At 40.9% G+C, this 21,480-nt stretch overlaps 2 protein-coding genes across 2 annotated transcripts; both read left to right on the top strand.

Annotated features, from left to right (window-relative positions):
* The first annotated feature begins 4,052 nt into the window (after positions 1 to 4,052).
* LOC115026613 (motor neuron and pancreas homeobox protein 1-like) lies at positions 4,053 to 6,546 on the top strand. Its single transcript, XM_029459488.1, has 3 exons — positions 4,053 to 4,521; positions 5,687 to 5,847; positions 5,989 to 6,546. The coding sequence occupies exons 1-3, from the start codon at positions 4,053 to 4,055 to the stop codon at positions 6,316 to 6,318; spliced, it is 960 nt and encodes a 319-aa protein (XP_029315348.1). The 3' UTR covers positions 6,319 to 6,546.
* Positions 6,547 to 7,570: 1,024 nt separating this feature from the next.
* On the top strand, positions 7,571 to 21,372 carry cfap65 (cilia and flagella associated protein 65). Its single transcript, XM_029459272.1, is given in 36 exon segments — positions 7,571 to 7,680; positions 8,010 to 8,092; positions 8,639 to 8,829; positions 9,002 to 9,104; positions 9,512 to 9,678; positions 9,798 to 10,006; positions 10,941 to 11,077; positions 11,163 to 11,342; positions 11,344 to 11,389; positions 11,475 to 11,743; positions 11,837 to 12,031; positions 12,167 to 12,405; positions 12,506 to 12,662; positions 12,771 to 12,899; positions 13,166 to 13,417; positions 13,498 to 13,637; positions 13,772 to 13,856; positions 13,954 to 14,100; positions 14,230 to 14,395; positions 14,836 to 14,964; positions 15,066 to 15,279; positions 15,430 to 15,558; positions 15,829 to 15,919; positions 16,031 to 16,116; positions 16,233 to 16,299; positions 16,524 to 16,634; positions 17,324 to 17,515; positions 17,760 to 17,918; positions 18,099 to 18,236; positions 18,530 to 18,646; positions 18,788 to 18,922; positions 19,006 to 19,056; positions 19,176 to 19,396; positions 19,588 to 19,707; positions 20,213 to 20,626; positions 20,741 to 21,372. Coding segments are annotated over 35 exon segments (5,397 nt in total). The 5' UTR covers positions 7,571 to 7,680; positions 8,010 to 8,011; the 3' UTR covers positions 20,871 to 21,372.
* Positions 21,373 to 21,480: the final 108 nt, after the last annotated feature.

The following is a 21,480-nucleotide window of genomic DNA, read 5'->3' as shown; positions in this document are numbered from 1 at the left end:
TCTCGCCCTAATGTCTCCTGGGATACATAGTCATATTGTACTTTACTAGCACACTGGCCCTATTAATCTGTGTCACTTACAGCTGCCATTACTAAAGTCACTATCATGGTTAAATACCTGATTTGCAACACTTCATTATAAACACCAGGTCATTCTTGGTAAAGAAATATGTCTTTCAAACAGGAGTTTATTCCATGTATGTGTCCGGCAGCAGCAAAGTTCTTTACGAATAAACACAACATGAGCTGATAATAAGTGGTAATTGCCAATGTTCTATAAAATAAACAGGCAACTTTGTTTTTTGGCATATTGCCTCTGCAATTCATGTGATTCAGAAACAAGCTCTTGTGATCAAATAAGTGAAATGAAATCTGATTTGATTCTGCCTCTCCCATATTCCTGTGCAACACCATGCACGAATGGCGTAACCTTTTTGCCTCTTAACTATAGAGGCCTGACAGAATCGCCCACTGGGTTAACCTCTCTTACATTTGTGTATGAATAGAGGCAACATGAATGGTTCTTTTACAGCTTTGGGTAGAGAGGAGCTTTGCCGTGAGTAGTTGTTCTGTGTCTCCCAGACGTGTGTGTGTGTGTGTGTGTGTGTGTGTGTGTGTGTGTGTGTGTGTGTGTGTGTGTGTGTGTGTGTGTGTGTGTGTGTGTGTGTGTTTGTGTGTGTGTGTGTGTGTGTGTGTGTGTTGGCTTTCCTGACTGTAGGTGTGCCTCTTCACGGAAAAACACATTTTAAATGCATTATCGGAGTAGCATGAGATCCAATAGTAGCCGAAAATACCAACGTGGTTGACATTTAAGATGTTTTTGATTTACATTGTGTGATCGACCACAACAACATTCATACTTTAACATGTTGGATCATTTTAAAGTATAGGACTGACGAATCAAAACTCAAATACTCATCAAGGCAATAAGAGTTTAAAAAGATCAAATAAACTTAAAAAATTAATATAAAATAAACTTTTCCTACATGTAGCCCTTCCCATTTTGCCCATGCTGCAGTAACTGCTATCTGGTTTGGTAATCTACAAACTGCCGTCACATTACCTGCTGTCTGCCTCAGTGACACCCACGGAGATCGCTAAAGAAACAAAGCAATATCAAGGGGAAGGCTAGCTGATGAAATAGCCACAGCTAGAATTAGCTCATGCTACGTTTACTTGTCTATTTTTTCCCCTACCTGTTATCCGTTAAATTAAAATATCAATTTAGATGTTGCGACATCTTGTTGAGATCAAAAACCTAGCTAAAAAAACCCTGCTAAAGCTAACGTAACGATCTCAGCAGAGTGACAGCAACTGCCGTTCCAGGGTTTGACTTGCTTTAAGGCAACTTTAAATCACATAAATGTATTAGATTGTAAATCAATTTAATATATGAAACAATGTATTATATTGATTTCAATATAAACATGAATAATATGGACACACAGACACATAGCAAAATAAATTGGACTACAAATAACCACAATAAATATGATTTACTTCAACAAATTAGTTAAAAGGGCCCTGACTGCTGACCCCTGGATTAATAAATGCTGCTTTAGATGAAGGAATGCCATTGATGAACAATGTCTTCACTTTAATCAGACAAGACATAGGTCAGCCTCATATACCCAATGGCTCTATCCTAAAACCGGAGTATATGACTGTACAAAGTATCAAGTTATGACTGCTATCTATTTGTGAATAGATGAAAGCTATGTGCATGGCATACATGAATACAAAGACTCTTTTGTTAAAGGTGATTAACATGGCAATCTAATGACCATAAATCACAATTTCAATATATAACATAATATAAAATCTCTCAGCAGTGTGAAATGGCAAATGTGCTGTCCTTTATATGTGCAGAACCTCATCTCAAACAATTTGATATTTGTGATAGGATATCAAGATATGTGATACAATAAATGGTGCGATATATCCTCCCTTATATAATGTAGAACAGATCACAGAGTATTAATTATTTTACAGCTGGCTTTTACAGCCACAGTCCTATTCTGTTCACACATTACTGTGGCCATAATGTGAGCTGCTTGACTCTCAAGGGCAGTGGGAAAAAAAAACAGCTTACAAATAAAACATTTCTTTTGACATAAAATATAATTTAATAACCTTTAATTTGCAATTTGATTACTTCATCTTTGTAAAAAACTGAAAGAAACAAGATTTAAACATTTGCTTTATGGACTTTGCTTGATCAAACATGACTTTCATCGCATATTGGGTGCGGCAGTAGCTCAGTCTGTGGGGACTTGGCTTGGGAACTGGAGCGTTGTCCTCCTTTGCACTGCTCAGGTGACCTTGAGCAAGACACTGAACTCCCAACTGCTTGTAGCGCCTGTTCATGGGCAACCCTCTTGCCCTGACATCTCTCCATAAATACATTATGTAAAGGTCCTGTTTGTGTGTGTGCATGTTTTTGAGGCCCGTGTCCGCAGCCATTTCTTCTATATAACTTTGCTTTTGATCCTAATGTGGTTTACTTGTGGCCTATGGGAATATACTAATGCATCTATGTGATTCTGAGTAATGATTGATAACAGAACTTGTAAATGATTAATCTGTTTCTCCTGTGAGATGACTCTAAACACGGAACATCAAAGCCTCTTCATCAACAGTCAAATCAGTACTTATAAGTTCATTAAACCAAGTATTATCCACAAATGCTGCATGTACAATTATGCCATGAGAACAATAAAGTCAAAACCTTATTCTGCAACATGAAGAGAGCTTTATATAAAACCGTCATATAATACTACAACAGATACTTTGCTTTGATGGTAACATGCACATATACACACGTGCCTGCACGTACATGTGCATCCATAGGTCGTTAAGTTTATATGTTGGGTAGTTCAGCAGGTGTCGGTCTGTTTGTCTTTGAAGAAAGAGTGGTTAGTTTTCCCAGGCCTCCCTCTGTCTCTTATCAATCCTGTATAAATCAGCAGGAAATCACCACTGGTTGAACTGTGGCAGATAGATGCAGTTTGGACGCTGTAAGTGAAACTGCATCGGTCGAAGCATCTTTTCAGATGAGCTCAGCTAAGGTTGACAAGATGGGCTACTACCTTTTGTAAGAATCCTTGCATATTATAATGTGTATAGTGATGGAGTAAACACCAGACAACTTCTACCAGATTTTGTGTCAACTGTCCATACTTTGTGTGTCTGCCGGGATAGAAAATTTGTTTGCTCTATGTCAGTTTACTGCCCCTTTATCTGCTCCATGGTGTGGTGATGACCAATAATCATCGCAGCAACCACTGATAAGAACTGTTGGGTTTCTGTCAACCTTAGCAGGCAATAAAATTTAATGAAGACTTAGTTGTAAAATGCTGAATTTTGTCAGCTCTCTAAAGTGAGATTACAGTAATTAACCATCATGGTTGTCAAGTGTGTGTGTGTGTGTGTGTGTGTGTGTGTGTGTGTGTGTGTGTGTGTGTGTGTGTGTGTGTGTGTGTGTGTGTGTGTGTGTGGCACAAGTGTACTGTAAGTGTAATACAATGTGTATGTGCACGACAGTGTATGAGAAAGTTGCACCTCAATCTCACCTGAGACAGGGACATAATTGGAGGTCAAACTGCCAGACAGATAACAGACAGACTGAAAGAAAGAAAGTCACACGCATTATTCTTATATATGAATAGGATTGTGAATGCTTAAAATTACATGTAAATACTTATAACTTTGCTGTATTGCATTTTATTTTTCTATAATACAACAAAGGCAACAGCTGATACAGGAGTGCACCAATGGCTATATTTAACCCTAAAAAGTATACCCGGCCCCTGTGCTGTGCTGCAGGGCTCTGGCCAATCACAATGGAGCAGACTTTATAACGCTCGTGGGTGCGAGTGATTTCTCAGCTCACTGCTGGAGTAAGTGGTTTTTACGCACAGGGAGTGAATTGGGTCATAGAGAAGACATTTCTTCTGGGAAGAGGAGTGACAATATAGCCGTTTCTGTTAACTTTTCGATATTACATTGTGCGCTCAAAACTTAGAAACACTTCAAAGTTCACCGTGAGAGAGAATGACTACCATCATGGAGAAATCTAAAAACTTTCGTATTGATGCGCTACTGGCGCACGACGTTGAGCAGAGGACGGACAGTGATGGTGTGTCCCCGGGGTTGTACTACAGTAGAAGTCCCGGCGGCAGTCCGGTGTCCACCCGCGGCTCAGAGACGCCCTCCCCTCGTCCAAACCCAACAAACTGCTCTCCAGCCCAGCTAGGAGTCCTATCTAAATCCCAGCTCTTCAGCCTGTCCCATTCAGGATTCACTGCTCTGCACCAAGGGGGTCTTCTCGGAATGCACCCGGGCTCCATGTATCCTCTGGCGGCCCTCGGAGGCCAGCACCCCGCCTTTATATACCCCGGCTTCACGCAGCTGTCCCAACCATACCCGGAGCAGCTGAAGGGGGCCACCATGGCCGCGACGCACCCGCTGGATCCGTGGATCAGGGCCGGGATGATGATACCCAGATTCGGAGAGTATGGAGGTGAGCAGATCTCCTGTAATTATAAACTTTATCATTTTTACTTCCTCTAACTTAAGATGGTCAAATAACAAAAATGCATGATGTTCACCCACCTCTGAATGTATGGATGAGACTTTAAATAATCCCCAATAAAATGACAAGGAGTCATAGTTTTAACAATAATAAAAATAAAAATTATTTGGTATAAATTATTTTTATTTTATTTGATATGTAAATGTTGAATTTATATTTAATTATAATCATGTAATATTGTACAAATGAGTGCATTATTTATACAATCGTAAATATAAAATATTTCTCTATACAAAGTCTTTATTTTATATTTTTGTTCAAGCCATGTTTCTTGTTATCATTTTATCTAACTTTAGTCTAAAAATTACTTTACAGACTAATGTATCTACAATGCATTTTTTAAATACAGGACATAGCAGCTATCCTCCAGTTTAGACCTTATTACATTCAAATGGATAATATGTTTGTTTAAACTGTTATTTATAGAATGCCAATGCAGTATGTTTTGTGTTTTTGTTAATTTTTTATAATGGGTTAGGTCAACAGCCAATTTATTAATGTTTTTAGAGCCTCCTCTTAACACCTGTGTGTTGGGCTTTGAAAGGACCGTTACATTGAGATGTTGTCTCTTAAGGACAATATCTCATCAAAATCACATGCAACATTTACGGTAAAGGTAGCACCTGAAATAGACCTACTACTTAATCAATTGATAACATTTATGGTGTTTTCATTAAGGTAATGGTCTCCTCTTTGATGGTTTATTACCCATCCAAAGCAATATCCTCTCACCATGACCTCACATCATGGCAATAAATGTTAACGGATAGAGAAAACATGATATACAGACAGAAAGACAGACAGGCAGGTCAGCCTATGAAAAGAGACAAACAGGGAAATGGAAACCAAGTTGGAAGATTTTGCAAAGATTGAAGATTTATTTGATTCATATCTATAAAATAAATGTTTGCTTTCTGTGTTTATTTCACTTAGGCCTATATGCTACTGCAAGCATCTTCTGATTATAGGCCCACTGTTAATAATACTGTTAATAGAAGTAAAATGCTCTTACAGAAGTAGATGAACATGATAAAATGTAAATAATGACAAATGCACACAATAACCCCTCTCTCTCTCTGTTTCCCCCTCTCAGCCCCAGAACACGCAGGTTTGTTGGGGAAGTGTCGGAGGCCCAGGACGGCTTTCACCAGCCAGCAGCTGCTGGAATTAGAAAACCAGTTCAAGCTCAACAAGTATCTGTCCAGGCCTAAACGCTTTGAGGTGGCCACTTCACTCATGCTGACTGAGACTCAGGTGAGAGAGTCAGAACCTGTAGAATGTATTGAATTGTTGTATCACTTCATTTTAGTGTTTGAGTATCTATACATAAGAGACCCCAACACAACTAAATATGTTTACAATGTTTAACTGTCATGATTCCTGTTTTTTTACCAGGTTAAGATCTGGTTCCAGAACAGACGTATGAAGTGGAAGAGAAGTCGCAAAGCCAAGGTACAAGCAACGCCACTGACTGACACAGAAAGAGCTGTAATGGATACAAACAGTGCCAAGCCTCAGAGTGATTCACACAGCTCAAGCCTGGATGATGAAGAGGAGATAGAAGGGGATGATGAGGATGAAAAAGAGGAGATAGAAGTGCTGAGGGAAGGTTCTTTAGACTCTGTAGGCTTCGTGAGGCACGCTGGAGGAGGAAAAGGGAACTATTACTCAGAGGAGGAGCTGGAAGTGGAAGGCCCAAGAACAATAAGAGGGGTTTTCCCATAGTTATAAAGTTCAGCATGCTTTTATTATACATCTGTATGTTTATTGCTGTTAGGGACAATATACAATGTAATCAGGAGCACAAACATGGTGGCATGAAGAGGATCTTTCAATTTTCCCAGCTGAACCCATAATACCATATGAGCTCCTGAATACGCAAATGGGTATGTCAACATCTGCACATCATACCAGATATGGAAACTAATCACACTAAACCAAAAATAATGCCACCTTTATGTACCTGGACATTTAATTGTTTAATTGTCAGTAACTTCAGAATCAACAAATAATTCGGATTTATACTTTGCAAATGATTTACTTGGGATTCAAGCAGTACAAACACACTGAAAGTCTACATTCCTGTCCTGTCCAAATGCAATGAATGATTATCCATTAATATACATGTACATTAACTATATAGGGGGGGTAATGGCACTTCTATGAAAGGTAGTGGATGAAGAGACAGGAAAGTGAGTCTCAGTGTTACATTGTTATCAATGCATCCTGGTCTGTTACAAATGCTGGATCCAATATTTTAACCTTTTCATTTTTTAACAAGACACTACAAATCATTGATTCATATTCACACAATTAAAGTTTCAGGGCATTAGATGTGGCACAAAATATAGTACTATGACCATTGTCCATTTATTTGTGTAACTAAATGGTTATGAATTTCTGTTGTACAATATTAATCTTTTTTGTATGTATTATCTTCTTGAAACAGCACGTTATATTTAGTTATTCACACAAAGAAATGACTGCACGTACTGTATGGTACTTTAAATGAACTGTTAAGGCATTTACCCTGTATTTTGTCAAATGTTCTCATATTAAGCATGTTATGTTGTCAATATAATTTAACATTATATCATTTAATATATTTCACTTTTAAAGCAAGCTAGTGGTTTTTGTGGAGAGGAATACTTCAATAAAATGTAATTAATGTATGTTGAATCCAAACTATTCCAAGTGAGACTGAATGACAATGTGATCTACAATTAAATGGATAGTTCAGATAAAAAAAAAAAAAGAAGTGGCATGAGTTACTTTCTAATTTTATTTTTGCTTGGATTGTATCATCGACTCATGAACAATATTTGTATCTCATATGACAACTTTGTAATGGCTCTTTTAAGTATTATGTCATAATAAACGTATGTCATAATTACTACCTGTTTGCGAATTGTATATGTCCTCCCTCGGCTGCCGTAATTACTATGGGAAGACACGCAATTGCTTGTTGTCTTGGTAACGCCGTGAACGACAAACCTCATACAGAGACTTTTTTCGGAATGTTTTTATATTAAGATGGAATGAATAGCAGTAGTTTGCAAGCTTTATTGTTGTGACGTTTTACCTAAGGTAAGGATAAGTTAGTCTGTTAGACCAGCAGTGTGAAGTTTAGCATGCCTTTTAGTCTGTTTAGCTGTCAGCTTTCTACACTCTGTGTTAACGAGCTTATTAGCTCTATTTACGTTCATTCCAAAACACTATCAACCTGGTTTTAGGTGTAACGTTAGCAATGTTTTAGATAGATCACTTTTAGAGTGAGGCTGTAATAAATATGTCAACTATACGAAATTAAAAATCCTCTAAACCATAGTAAACGCCAGGCAGCCACCTGAAACTCTCCTCTGTATTTTCTATTTTGCGAATGTCTAGCTAACTAAATAGCTTCTATCTTTTTACAGCCATGTTAGCTGAGGTTCGGGGTCCTGACCCCTTGGCTCCAGGACCACCATGGAAGCCCTCCACCGCTGGGCAGGCTATCAAAGTAACTACACATTGAATAGAAACTTCTCATCAATAACAACCTGTGGTCCTCTATTTATTTGAAACAGTGTGTTAAATATGATCAGATTATATCCCTACATGAATAAGCAAAATGCCTATATATATATATATATATATATATATATATATATATATATATATATATATATATTTATATATACAGTATATAAAGTTTCTGAAGAGAAAAATAGCAGGTGGGTTGCTATTGAAGCAGAGGCAGAGAGAATGCTCCACACATGTCCTCAATTAAATGTGTTACAGTTTACATAAGTCTATTTTAAGTTCAATAAAATTGACCTAATTTTTCTATTACAAATCAGTTGTTCTGATATAAACACAAGTGTGCTAAATAACATTTTGATTTATGACTGATTCAACCCTTTGTTACTGGTCTATCCCACACTATAGTGTTTGACTCTGAATTACACAGCTCAGTGCTTGTAGAGTATTGAAAAAGAGTTTCTGGAAAAGATATTCATCTGTGTCTGTTTCACAAAACATCAATTTTTTGCATTGCCCCACCCAGCAGGATCCAGGGATTCACCAAAGGCAGCGGGTTGGAAAGTACCAGCGACAAGCTTCCAGACCAAGAAGCTGCCTCTTAGGGATGGAAATTAAGTCAGAGCTGGTCTGGGACGACTGGGACCTGCGTAGAGAGTTCACCAAGACATTAGTCTTAAAGAATATTCATAGCAAGCTGCAGAAGCTATACGTCAGGTCTTACAAACACATATGGATATACATACATTATGCATACACACATATACGTATTCACAAAGACACACACACACACAGACACAAGTTCTGTGTTATTGTTTATTCCAAGGATTGCGATGCAAATTTGATGAATATCCACATGCTATCATATCCTATCTTTACCCCCTCACAGGCCTCCAGTGTCCAAGTTTTTCACCACCTTGATTTCCAAGACAATTGTTATCAGCCCAGGGACTTCTTTCTCCGTGCCAATCAGCTTTAGACCGCTCCAGAGGGTAACACATCACAGACTTGATTGCAACTATAAATTAAGATGTTATCAATAATTTGAAAGTATAGCATCCCAGGGCTTTCAAAACAAGGGATGTCTAAACATCAGACATGGTCAGATACTGTACATTTAAATAATAAGTATGGATAATAAGGAAGATCATGGGACCATTATTAAAAAAAGGAACTGAGTAAATTGTAGACCATTATTATTTATTTATAAAACTAGTTTGTTGAGCTGAGAAAGTTGTGTGAACAAGATGACTCACAGCACCACAAGAAACATACATGTGTATATGACTTTAAAAAGATGAGCAATTGTTATCCATAAAATGGAGATGTAACGCAATCTACTTCTCCAGTTTCATGTGTTGTGTCTGTGTTTGTGTGTCCCTCTGACTGCTTGGGACAGTGTGAGTATGAAGACAGCATTGAGTTTCAAAGTAAAGATGGCAGCTTCCAAGTATGCCTCCGTGCCACCATTCCCTGCCATGCACTGGAGTTTCCTGATTCTGTGCTGCTGCCACACTGTGCTGTTCAAAACTCCTCATATACTACTTTCCTGATGAAAAATCTCAGGTAGAGACTAATGCAGTAATGTAAAAGGGGGGAAATAAGCTTTGTATGTACGTATTTTAATATAATGTTTGTGTGTTCATGTTCTGATGTGTGTGCTTGTGCTTTTCTTCTTCCCACAGTAAACTCCACACATGCTTCCAGTGGGACTGCACAGTACCATTCCAGCTAATCCCTGAGCAGGGCCTGTTGAAGGCCGGCCAGGAGTGTCTCATCACTGTGGTCTTCCGGCCACAAGAGGCACTGGTGTACCAGCAACAGGCCAACTGCAGGTTTGGAGAAGAAGGGGACAAGGCAGAGAGCTACTTCAATGTGCTGCTGCAGGGACTAGGTAATCTAATTATAAACTGAGACAAAATTAGATTTAATAATTCACAGCAAGGCTACCAATTAAATGTACCAGCTTTCAAAACATAGGCAGATGTAAATCAGTACCTTATAGGTCTTTAACAGGGGGTCCGCAGAGATACTGCAGGGGGGGGTCGCAAAATTGGTTGTAGATAAAGCAATTTAATGTAATCTTTTTTTTGTTATTAAAACTTTTTTTTGTAGCTTTGCACATTCACATTCCCTCCTCCGCTGTACTTCGTGAAGGGTGGTGACACACACCTACAGTCATGGACAGAGTGGAGGAGAGGAGAGGGGTGAACTAAAATAAATTTGTGCCACGCACCCCCCCCCCCCCCTTCTGTACAATATATACAGTAGGGGGTCCATGCTACACCCGTTTGGGGGTCCTTGGCCTGAAAAACGTTGAAGACCCCTGCCTTAGACTGTATAATCAGCACCAAAACAATAACTGTTTGGGTCAAAATGTGTGATCCAAATGTAAATACTGGTCCAGAATCATAGAATAAAACTTGCTCTCAACTTGATTGCTGGTTTGGTTACATCAGTAATATTAGCGTTTTTTTGTATATTTGTAAAAATGTCATAAATCCTTATGGTTTAAAAATGGCTGATGGCACCTTCAAGCAAAGCACTTAAGCGACTGATTTTACTCAGCTGTTCTCTGGCCTGACTGTTTCTCTGTGTCTCTGTGTCTCTGGTCTGACTGTGTCAGACTATGTACATTTGAGCAGAGATGCATGTTCCGTATTTGTTTTAATTGCAATAAAAATTGGTATACTGATAATATGTATCTTTATTTAGGATGGAACCATATGGCAACAGGGCATATAGTCCTCCTCAGAACACTGAGAGATAAGGAACCATTGCTCTCTCACTTTCCTCTTGTCTTGTCTTGCCTCTGCTTTTCTTTTCAGCTAAATATGCATGTGTTCAACTGAGAAAACCAGGTTCCAAGGATGAAAAAGAACAGGGTCGTCCAGAGCTGCACTTTGGCTCTGTGGCAGTCGGACAAAGTTTGCAGAAACACTTTGAAATCTTCAACCCCTCCCCTGTGAGTAATACACAAAAATACAGAAATGCAAATGTGCACTCTCAGTTACATTCCTCTCATCGCTCTTTTTGCCCCTCTCCTCCAGGTAACTGCACTTTTCTCTCTTTCACGACTGTCCAGTGGGGTGCATTTGTTGGGTTCAGAGTTCAGCTGTGATGTGACCAGGGGTAAGGTGGCGCCTGGTGAATCACTACGAGCTACAGTCACCTATACTCCTGCCGTGGTGGATGGTGTCTCTGTTGAGTACTTATCTCTGAAATGTCCGAGGGACGCTCAATGAAACTCTACTCAAACTCATTGGAAACTGTGTAGGTAAGGGACACACTGGAAGACACAGAAAGGAAAGGAAATCTACATTACATAGGTGTGTATAAATAGTATTTATTTTTGTAACTAGGTCCCAAAGTTTCTGTGTCCTCCTCTGTGGTGGACTTTGGCTGTGTTGAAGAAGGAGGAGCGGTTGTTCAGACAGTGGAGCTGGTTAATTCTTCGCATGTTGAGGCTATCTACCAATGGGACTTTGACTGTAGTGGGAACAGTGTGTTCAGCATTCAGCCAGCAAGTGGCACTGTACGCCCACACAGCCGCAACACACTGAAGGCAGTCTATAGGCCCACACAGCCTATTGCACATCACAGAAGAGTGGCATGCCTCATACTGCACAGGGTAGGAGCCAATATGCAGATGCAGACACACTCACGGCACACACGCAAACATCATCAATATTCATTGTATCGGCCTACCTACTCTCACCTGTAGGACCCCATGTTCCTTGACCTGATTGGTACCTGTCACTCAGAGCTCCATCAACCAGTCGTACTGAAACCTGAGCACTTGGTTCTTTACAAGCTCCACTGGTACCGCAGTCAGGAACGGCCAGACACTCCCACAGCCATGCAGCAAAATCCTAACGCACACTTGGACCAACAAGGAGTGCTCTGCCCCGTGGAGAAGGTAAAGTACCAAAGAGAGATGAAATGTGCAATTTCCAATAAGAAAACATGAAATCTCTTATGAACACCAGATGTCACCAGTAAAGGGCACATCATAGGTCTTGTGTTGTGTCTTTGGCTCTTACTTATTTTCTAGCAGTCAGACCAGAGCCCAGACACTGCTGGTGTTTTGTCCAGAGATCCCATGGAGGAATATTACCAATCCTGCTTGCGGTGCATGGATCCCGTCTCGTCCAGCTCTTCTGTATCGTCCCCACACGTGTCTGTGGAGCCCAGTGAGCTACTGTTCAATCACAAAACATCCTACTTTTCGTTTACTTCATCCATTTCCTCTCAGCCTGTCTGCATCACCAACCACACCAGGGGAAAACTAGGGTACCTGTGTTTTTGTATTCTGAATTAAACTTAACTAGAATATCCGTTTCATTGTTTTTCTTGCTCAATCCGGTTTCTGTTGCATGTGATTCCGCTCCAGCCTGGTGTGGACTGCTGCCCAAGACTCTCCGTTTACTGTCTCTCCCTCATCATGTGACCTGGCTCCACTGAAGTCCACCTCATTCAGGGTGACCTATGACCCCAAGCAGCTCAATACTCTGCACGGAGCGCAACTGGAGTGCTTTGCATACTATAAGGTAATGTTGTTGGATAATATACAGTGAACAAAAATGACATGTGCCTTTCTTTTCTTTAATAAATGCGCATTACAATTGTGTCTCCTCTTCCTCATCTGGATGCTGCAGGATAATTATCACCGAGAGGAGCGACTGCTGTGTCCACCCTGGTGTGTGACTATCAGAGTCACAGGCCACTCCTTTCAGCCCGGCAAAGAGCATTTCATCCCATGTTGCTCCCTGAAGCCTCCTCAAGTGGTGAGATACAAGCACGAGAAAGAACACAAATGTTACAGCATATGTTTCTCTCTCTTTCTAAATCTCTCTGTTATCTATGCCACTCTCTCAATAAACAGCAACACAATTCAGATGGTATTGAAGCTGATGTATCATTTCCACTTTGAAAAAAGACAAAGGCCTTGTCAAACTAAAACCTTCCTTTGAAGCCGTTATAAAAGACATTGTAACATTGCTATACACAAAGAGATGATACTCTGGTAACTGTAATATTTTGTTCTTTAAAGGTGTTTCCAGCCCTTAGTGTTCTTTCCTATCGGACAGTGCTCCTTCAGAATTGTGGAGACCTGCCCCTCACTTTCTGTCTGGACCACAGCTCAAACCTTGCCTTGGCAGAATCCGTATCTGTGGTGCCCAGCTGTGGTTTCATCCAACCAGGGAATCATCAAATCCTCACCCTCAGAACAACTCCCACAGAAGACGGTCCCAAACAGGGCTTCAGTTTACACCTTCAGCTCAATGCAGCTAACCACACAAAGGTACAATAATCACTACACAGGGAGCTACAGGACAAGGGAATGTGAACATGTTATCTGAGAATCTGTCCCTGTGTGTTTAGGAACTGACAGTTGTCAGTGTGGTGCATAAACTGTGTGTGTCTCTTGAAGGAGACAGCAGTTTATATTTTCAGCCAACAGCAGTGGGCTCACAGACGCAGCGCTCCCATCACATCAGGAACCTCAGCTGCCTACCTCTACGGTTGGTTGCCATAATGTTTGTTATTCCAGTGCTGTATTTGTGACATTTTTCAGTGTATTGTTTGTAGTCTGGACTTATCCCAGCATCATTAATCTTGTCTACAGCTGGCTTTTTGTGATTGTCCTTTATAATAGATTCCAATGGAGCATTCCAGAGCCAGACCAGGAGCTTATCTCTGTTGAACCAGATGCTGGTGAACTGCATCCCAACGAGAGCTCAGTGAGAGACTGAAAGAATCATACTTACATTCATGCAAGCAGAGACTGTGTAACTGATTCAAAAAACGACTTTTGTTCATGACTGGTTGATGTTACAGGTCCAGGTGTGGTCCTTCAGCCCACTGGAAGAAAAAACATACACACTCAAGCCCACTCTCACCTTCTGGCCGATCCAGACTCCAGGATGTAACAAGTCACACATAACCCTTAAAGTGTTGGGGATGGGCTCGAAAGGCTTCATAGAGGTGGGACTGTCATTGTGTTTGTGCAATTTGTATGTGTGTGTGTGTGTGTGTGTATGGGTGAATGCACATGCCCATGTACTGGAACTGTGTGGGTGTAAAGCAGTGTGTGCATCTTTGTTTCCTCCCCAGGCAGAGAAAGCAGTTCTGGATATTGGGGAGACTCTTGTTGGAAGCTATCGGTCAATGCAGGTTCCTCTGGTGAACAACAGCCCCTGTCCTGTCTCCTTTAGTCTCTCTGTACAGCAGATACTTCTGGATGAGGAACTTACTTATGACCCAGAGACTGAGCCAAATGGTATTCTCTTTTGTGACGTCCTTGCTTTCCATTGCGTTTTGTATTTACTGGTTATGATCAGCTCGCAGCAGAGTATTGGATTTTAATGAAGAGTCTGCACAAGCTATCTGGCTTTTCTGTTAGCATGACTGTGACCAATCAACCATTGGATGTGCTTTATTTCCATTTATTAGGTTAAATAGAAAAAAACAAAGTCTGGTAATCCATTGTATTTAACTTGCCACTTAGAGCTTCCGTTGTAGCTATTTAACCATAAAACAGAAATTGGTTCCATATTGGTTTGTTTGAAATGAACTTCAACAATGTCACCTGCTCTAACTAAACTAAAAATATGACCAAATGATAAGAGACGGAAATTAAAGTGGAAATGTAATTGACCACAACAGAAACAGGTGTAGTAGTTGGACCAGTGTTGTAGCTGTGTCCTGTCTGCCCTGCAGCGCTACAGCTGGACTGTGACAGGGGAACCATCGCTTCGCACTCCACAATGTTGCTCCGATCCACCGTCAGGCCACACAGACGAGCCCAGTACCTGTGGACCATCAGCTACCAGATGCTGAATGCCAGAGGTAGATAGAAAACAACCATATATTCTGCCATTTCATCTTCTATTACTTGATACTTACTGCTCTCTCTCTCTTTTTCTATATCTGCCTGTCTCCCTCCCCAGGGTTTGTGTCATCGCCTCTCCAAGCAGTGTGTGACGTGCGAGCTAAGGGTGTGTATCCCACCCTGCAGGTGATTGATGTGTGCAGCGGTGGCAGTGTGGGCAGACTCAGCAAGGTGCACCTATGGAAACTCTTCTCACTGGACAGCCTCAATGAGCACTTGCTGTCCAACCCCTGCCCTGCTGAACTCACTTACAGAACGCCTACCAGACACAGGTTAGGGCAAGAAAATATTAAGAATAAAAGTCCATGATAGAGTTATAAAGGTTTTGGATTATTTGAATTATACATGTTTAATAGATATCCTGTATTTACATTGTCAGGATGTGGTGTGTGCATGAGCATGTCTTCTCTTCCTGCCTCTAGTCTGAGCCGTTGTCCTTCCATCTTCACCAAAGTCATGTTGGATTTCAACTTCAGTGCCGCTCCCCTACATTCAGAGCCCTCAACGTTTGTGTTGATGTTTCACAACCTCGGATCCATCCTCGTGGACTGGTGAGTAAAAAGCACACTGTAGAGAATACAGTCCATCCAAGTCACAGATAACTGCATTTAGCATTCTATTTATGTTTCTCATAAATGTCCCAATTGCTCAGACCTTTGTGTCCAGATAATCATTTCAACATTTTTCTGATGAAAATACTGGTCACACACACCTATGGACTACAAAGTAGAGCTTGATAGGGACAATTTCAATAAACCTTTTATCTTACTAATCTTTGAAATCTTTGATTTACTCATTTCTGGCCTTCTATTTTGTATCAGGGCATTCTTGTTTCCAGAGGACCAACAGATAGAGTTGGAGTACTGGGCCGAGACCGGAGAATTTAGCAGCACCGAACTGTACCAGATGAAGGTCAGCCATGTCTTTTCAAGGGATTTCAAATATAATTATGTGATTTAAATTGACTGAGATTCTCACATGTCCAAATATAACCTAGCACACACATCTTCATCTCACTGACAGGTTCAAGACAACCATCTGTTCAGCGTTTCTCCCCGTTCCGGAACTTTGCTCCCTGGCCAGCAGAGGGCAGTAAGCTTCACCTACAGGTCAGAAATTGTTGCAAAGGATAAAGCACAGAATGATACATTTGCTAATATTGGCAACAATGGGAGTTGAATAAAATCACAGTGATCTCAAAGTATCTAATCTTTGTCCTTCGCAGCCATCTCTTCGCTGGGACGGATCGTTTTCCTGTCGTGTTCAAACTTTCTTATGGCAGAGAGATCTTGGTGAGGCAAACTCCATATACATTTACACAAGGCCTATATTTACTCATGGCTTGACTTTACCTGTAGAATCAAAAGTAAACTTCCACAGTTCTAGTGCTTCAGCAGTACTTTCCTGTATTGTCCCTTTTATTTTCTGTAGGGCTGGAGAAATACCTCACTAAGTACACTTTTTATATTTATTTGACATTTTATGTTGACCTGCACATGTGCGGTTCTGTGTGCAGCTGAACTTTGGGGGGGTGACGGTGGAGAGAGACAGACCCTATCTCCACTTTGCCTCCAAAAGACACGTCTTCACTTCTTTAACTATTGGGGGCTGTACTCCTCCGAAGCAGGTGTGTGTTCAATTTCCCCAACATTAAGCCTATTAGGAGTAGCCTATTCGCAGTGAACTGAAATGTATTGCACTCCAACTGATTGTATAATATTTCATGTATGAGCTTCCACAGATTTCTCCTGTCATTTAACTTGCAGCACTAGATTCCATCAAAAAGCTCTAAACAGCAACTGATTGAGAAAAGACAAACGTTTTTCGTTACGAAGATCAAATGAATTGAATGAACTGGATATATTTTCTGTAAGAACTGTTGTCCATTGTTTGACTGAAATGTATGGAAGAAAACATTCTTGCATTTCTCTCCTGTTTTTATGACTTAAGAAAAAGGAAGAGGAATTTCGTTTTTGTCAGGATTTGTCATTTTTCAAAGTGTTTGTTGTTGTAAAACTAATAATATAATATATGTTCCTTCTGTTTAGAGTACATGAAGAAATTAAAACATGAATTATATTAGTCCTATTCAGAACAAGGGGTGTTGCACTTCATCCTCTAGTGGCCGAAATGAGTATTACAAACACTTAGATCTCCCTACCTGTATCACAGATGAAAAAAAGTAACTTAAACAAATGATACTGGCAATACTTTATTTATTCTTAGACGTATTATTGTTAACATTATAACCTAACGTTCTGTAAAAGGCTAGACAAAAGCCTTGTGACTTGGCATTTGTGTTTGTTTGTCCTGCAGGTGTATAAATTATACAATCGCGGTGCAGTGCCAGTCCGTTATGAGGTGGACACGGCTGTGTTGTCACAGCTGCAGGTGGACAACTTTAACCATCCAGTGCTGTGCTGCCTCAGTCCACAGGGAGAGGTCCTACCTGGAGCAACGGCCATGCTGGAATGGATCTTCTCTCCATTGGAGGCTAAAATGTATCATGTAAGGATCGAGCCATACTCTGCATACCTGCTGTTGCCCTCTTACCACTGTCCCCTCAAACCTTACAACTGGTTTGGGAAGCTTTTATAGTAGGCACTATGTCACAACAGAAGTTGGTATACTTGCGTATACTTTCCATTCATTAACATATTCAGAAAAATGACACATACAGTACCATGGCATTTATACCCTAAACATATATGTCCACTCTCTGATTTTGAATGAGTTTTTTGTGCATCACCAGATGGATATTCCTATCCACGTCCAGGATGGGGACTCCACGCTGGTGAGGTTTGAGGGATGTGGGTTTAATTCTCCTACACTGGGCTCCACAAACCCATTTAACGGCAGTGACACGGTGGCATCTGATCCCTGTGTCCAGAGAATGCCCTTCCCAGGACAGGTAGGAGCAGTTAAATATTTTTCAAATCATATTTTAACCTGAATTTATTCAGCTGAATACCAGCAGTCTACTCTCTATAAGGTGTCTTGTCTTTGTGCCTTTGAGGCTGAATGCATTCATCTCAATGTGTGTGTGTGTGTGTGTGTGTGTGTGTGTGTGTGTGTGTGTGTACGTGTGTAGGTGGTATTCCTGTCTGAGGACAGTGTCTCTCTTGGCGACATCCCTGTGTCCTCACAATGTTCAAGAATCCTCTTCCTGACTAATGTGTCCCACACAGACACTGTCCACTATACATGGGAGCAGCAGAGCAATCGGCAGGTACAGGAAGATGTAGCCTGTAATTAACGTTATATAGATGCGTGTAACTTTTACCCTTTTGAGGAAGAAACAAGCAGATCCTCGGCTTCTATTATGTTGGACTGTCTGTCAAAGACAGCACTAATATACATATTGCATATCTTTGATTCTCCTATATATTTATTCTTTGGTTAATTAAGACCAATAAGACTGACATCACAATTCTTTGTTATCCGTGCGCCCTGTGACATCTCAATCCAGAATGGAAGGTAAAAGTGGTAACATATCACTGTGTGTGTGTTGTGTTGTGTCAGGTGGTGCAGATCCATCCAGAGGGAGGTAGTCTGTGTCCAGGGGAGAGTGCCCCGTGTATCCTCACCTTCACCTCTACTCACCTCCCCACTGTTTTTCAGCTCGATGTCATCTGTCAGGTACCGCAGCAGTGCTGCTGTACATTTAAAGCTGCGTTAAGTGGCACAAGGGTTGTGCTTTTTACTTTATTTTTTATAAAGCTGGTGAATTTAAGTCCATTATTAATGACAGTTTAGTGTTTTCTCTCCTCCTCTTTGCAGGTTATTCAGGAAGCCGCACTGAATCGGTATCACAATGCTTTGCAGCGTTGGGAGGAAGAGAAAGAGAGACAGCAAGATGAATTCACTATTACGGATAAGAATCTTAAAGAAAGTCAAACACTTCTGATGGATAAGGTGCTTTCTCACATTTACAGTTCATATTGCTGACAGTGATGTAACATTCTTCTTCACCACACTCACCTTGTGTCTTGTTACAGGAACCTGTAGCAGCTGCAGTAAGAAAAGGGCCACCACTCCGAAAATACAAGGTGGTCCTCATTTGCTGTGAATAAAGTCTTGTGAATAAATATTATAGAAATCAAATGAAGTCATGAAGACTGGCTTCATTTTGACTTCGCCTTTATGTCTTACTTTCTCTCCCCTCCAGACTCTTCCACCTATCTGTGCCAGTGGTAGTTGTGAAACAGTGGGCGCGATATGTACCAAAATAACGAGAGCTGAGCGGCGGGGGCAGCGAGAAACCGCAAAAGCCTGGAGGTGCCCTGAACCCCCCCAACCTGCTCTGCTGCATCTGGGGGTTACAGCACGCTCCCACGGGCTTCTGGAGTACCTTGCACACTTCCCTGACCAGTCCACTGAGCACTATAGGTGAATCATTCTTAAACTGTTCACACTTCACAACTGCACAACTTTTATATGAGTGTGTCCTTTAATCATGTGTTTCTACAAAAACTTATTTCACTTTTTAAGAAATAAGTTGTGACTCCTGTTAAGCATCCAGAAGATCTTCATTCGATATGTAGCAGCAGAATCATTTACATCTGTGCTGTCTTCCTAAGATGCCTCCAGTCAGTCAAAGCCCAGCAACCTGACACTACTTCCCTCCCTGCTGGGCTGCCTTCACCGACACATGGCCTTGAGAGAGACATCATCATGCATGTACTCACCTCTCTGATCAGGTGACACTTCCACAGACACAGAGTAAAGCAGTACAGACTTGCATTCAGATCTCTTGCTTTGATATGAGATGGAATTGTAAGACGAGTTTGTATGCAGATGGTCAGCTTTACAGTTAGAGCATTGCATTGTGTCATTGTGTTAAGGATGGGACGATACAAAATGTTATTACGGATCGCGATACAAAAAAAAAACAATAAGTTGATCGTGGTGAATTTCCATATTGTGAATATTCTCACTTAAAAAAGCTGTCTTGTCTCGCCATCATGGTGGAGAAGTTAAAAAATAGAGCCCGAGTTTAAGAAAATACAGGACTTATTATGTAAGAAAGAACAGACTCACATACTGTTGCTATTTATTTATTCTGTATCCTTTAATCATGCAGGGGGACCTTATGATTTATGATTACCTTATTTAAGATTGTTTGTATTCACTAAAAGGAAAAACAATTGTGTGTGTGCGTGTGTGTGTGTGTGTGTGTTAATGTGTCGCGCTCTCCTTCTTCAGTGGTGTACTAGATGACCCAGCGTTCACCGGGTCTCTGACTGCTTTGGAATCCAAGCCCATCACCTACCAGCTTCGAAAAACTAGTCCCTCTCCCTGTTCGTCATCTCCCTCCTCCCTCCCTCCTCCTCCCTGTCCCGCATCTTCTCACACTGCACCCCCACATCAGGTCCTGTCGAGTGGGGCAGTGGCTGTGCAGGAAGAACCGCACATCACAGTGGACAGTGAGGGGACTGCGGGATGTTCGAGAAACAGGGCCCAAACACAAAACACACCACACGCTGAACAAGCGCCTGCTGACATCAGTGTAAATGTTTTGCTGAACACCCTCCAGAACCTGATGATGGAAGCTGCCAGAGGAGAGCTCGTACTCACAGCGCACCCCCGCACTGTTGTGTTGCCACCTGTTTCTACCAGGTGAGGAAAGACACATCGTACACCCACACTTACATCAGCTTTGGCAGCTCCCTCCTCTTTGTGTTGCATAAGTCAGATAGAACCACATGGCTGACATAGTGTGTCTCCCATTAGAACCAGGAGGACGTCCAAAGTCGTGGCTGGGGAGGAGAGAGAAGACTTTGAGAAACAGAAAGGAACCAGCAGCATCATAGATATGAGGTTCCAGTTGTATGAAGATGTTACTAAACGTTTTGTGCATTAATAAAAGAGATTCTACTTATTAGAATCCTTGACATGTGTGTATTAGCATCCGCAGATGTCTTCAGTTGATTGGTTTGAATGGCAAGTTAATAAGAAACATGACAACTTCAAACTGTGGCGATGATTTAAAACGTACCCACAGGTTACTCGGCCATGATGTACAGTAGACTACACTTAAGCTTTTTATTGCAATTATGTGACATTTTGCAACTGATAAATGACATCTGGGTACAACTGACAAGATTAGAGACAAGAAAACTTATTTTTTTTATACTTGAGGATACAAGAGGACAACAGAATATTTAAGTGTTGTCTTTGTCTGACTTGCACCAATTGTATTGAGAAAAAACATTTACAGAACATTTAGATTTTACTTTTTGCTAATCAGGTTTGGCCCGTTTCTTTTTTTTTAACCTTAGGCCTTGATTCCATTTGTCAGTGTTGCTATGTTTGTTTGTCAAAACAGCAGTCAAATACAATATTGTTAATTGTACAGTATGAGAATATCTTCATAGCTGTTATTGACTGTTAAATGAAGATCTGTTCAATACTTTTTCTTCCACTATAGATCTCTCCGATATTCATTAGACCCTGTGCACTGTACATGTTCC

The sequence above is a fragment of the Cottoperca gobio genome, chromosome 21 (genome assembly GCF_900634415.1).
Source record: "Cottoperca gobio chromosome 21, fCotGob3.1, whole genome shotgun sequence".
NCBI lineage: Eukaryota > Metazoa > Chordata > Actinopteri > Perciformes > Bovichtidae > Cottoperca > Cottoperca gobio.
This window is presented reverse-complemented; position numbering and strand designations above follow the sequence as displayed.

Bases quoted from the DNA above. Each gene is read 5' to 3' on its own strand.
- LOC115026613 (XM_029459488.1), top strand. From the start codon at position 4,053: ATGACTACCATCATGGAGAAATCTAAAAACTTTCGTATTGATGCGCTA. The intron at 4,522-5,686 runs GTGAGCAGATCT...TCCCCCTCTCAG, and splicing joins CAGATTCGGAGAGTATGGAG to CCCCAGAACACGCAGGTTTG. The intron at 5,848-5,988 runs GTGAGAGAGTCA...TTTTTTTACCAG, and splicing joins TCATGCTGACTGAGACTCAG to GTTAAGATCTGGTTCCAGAA.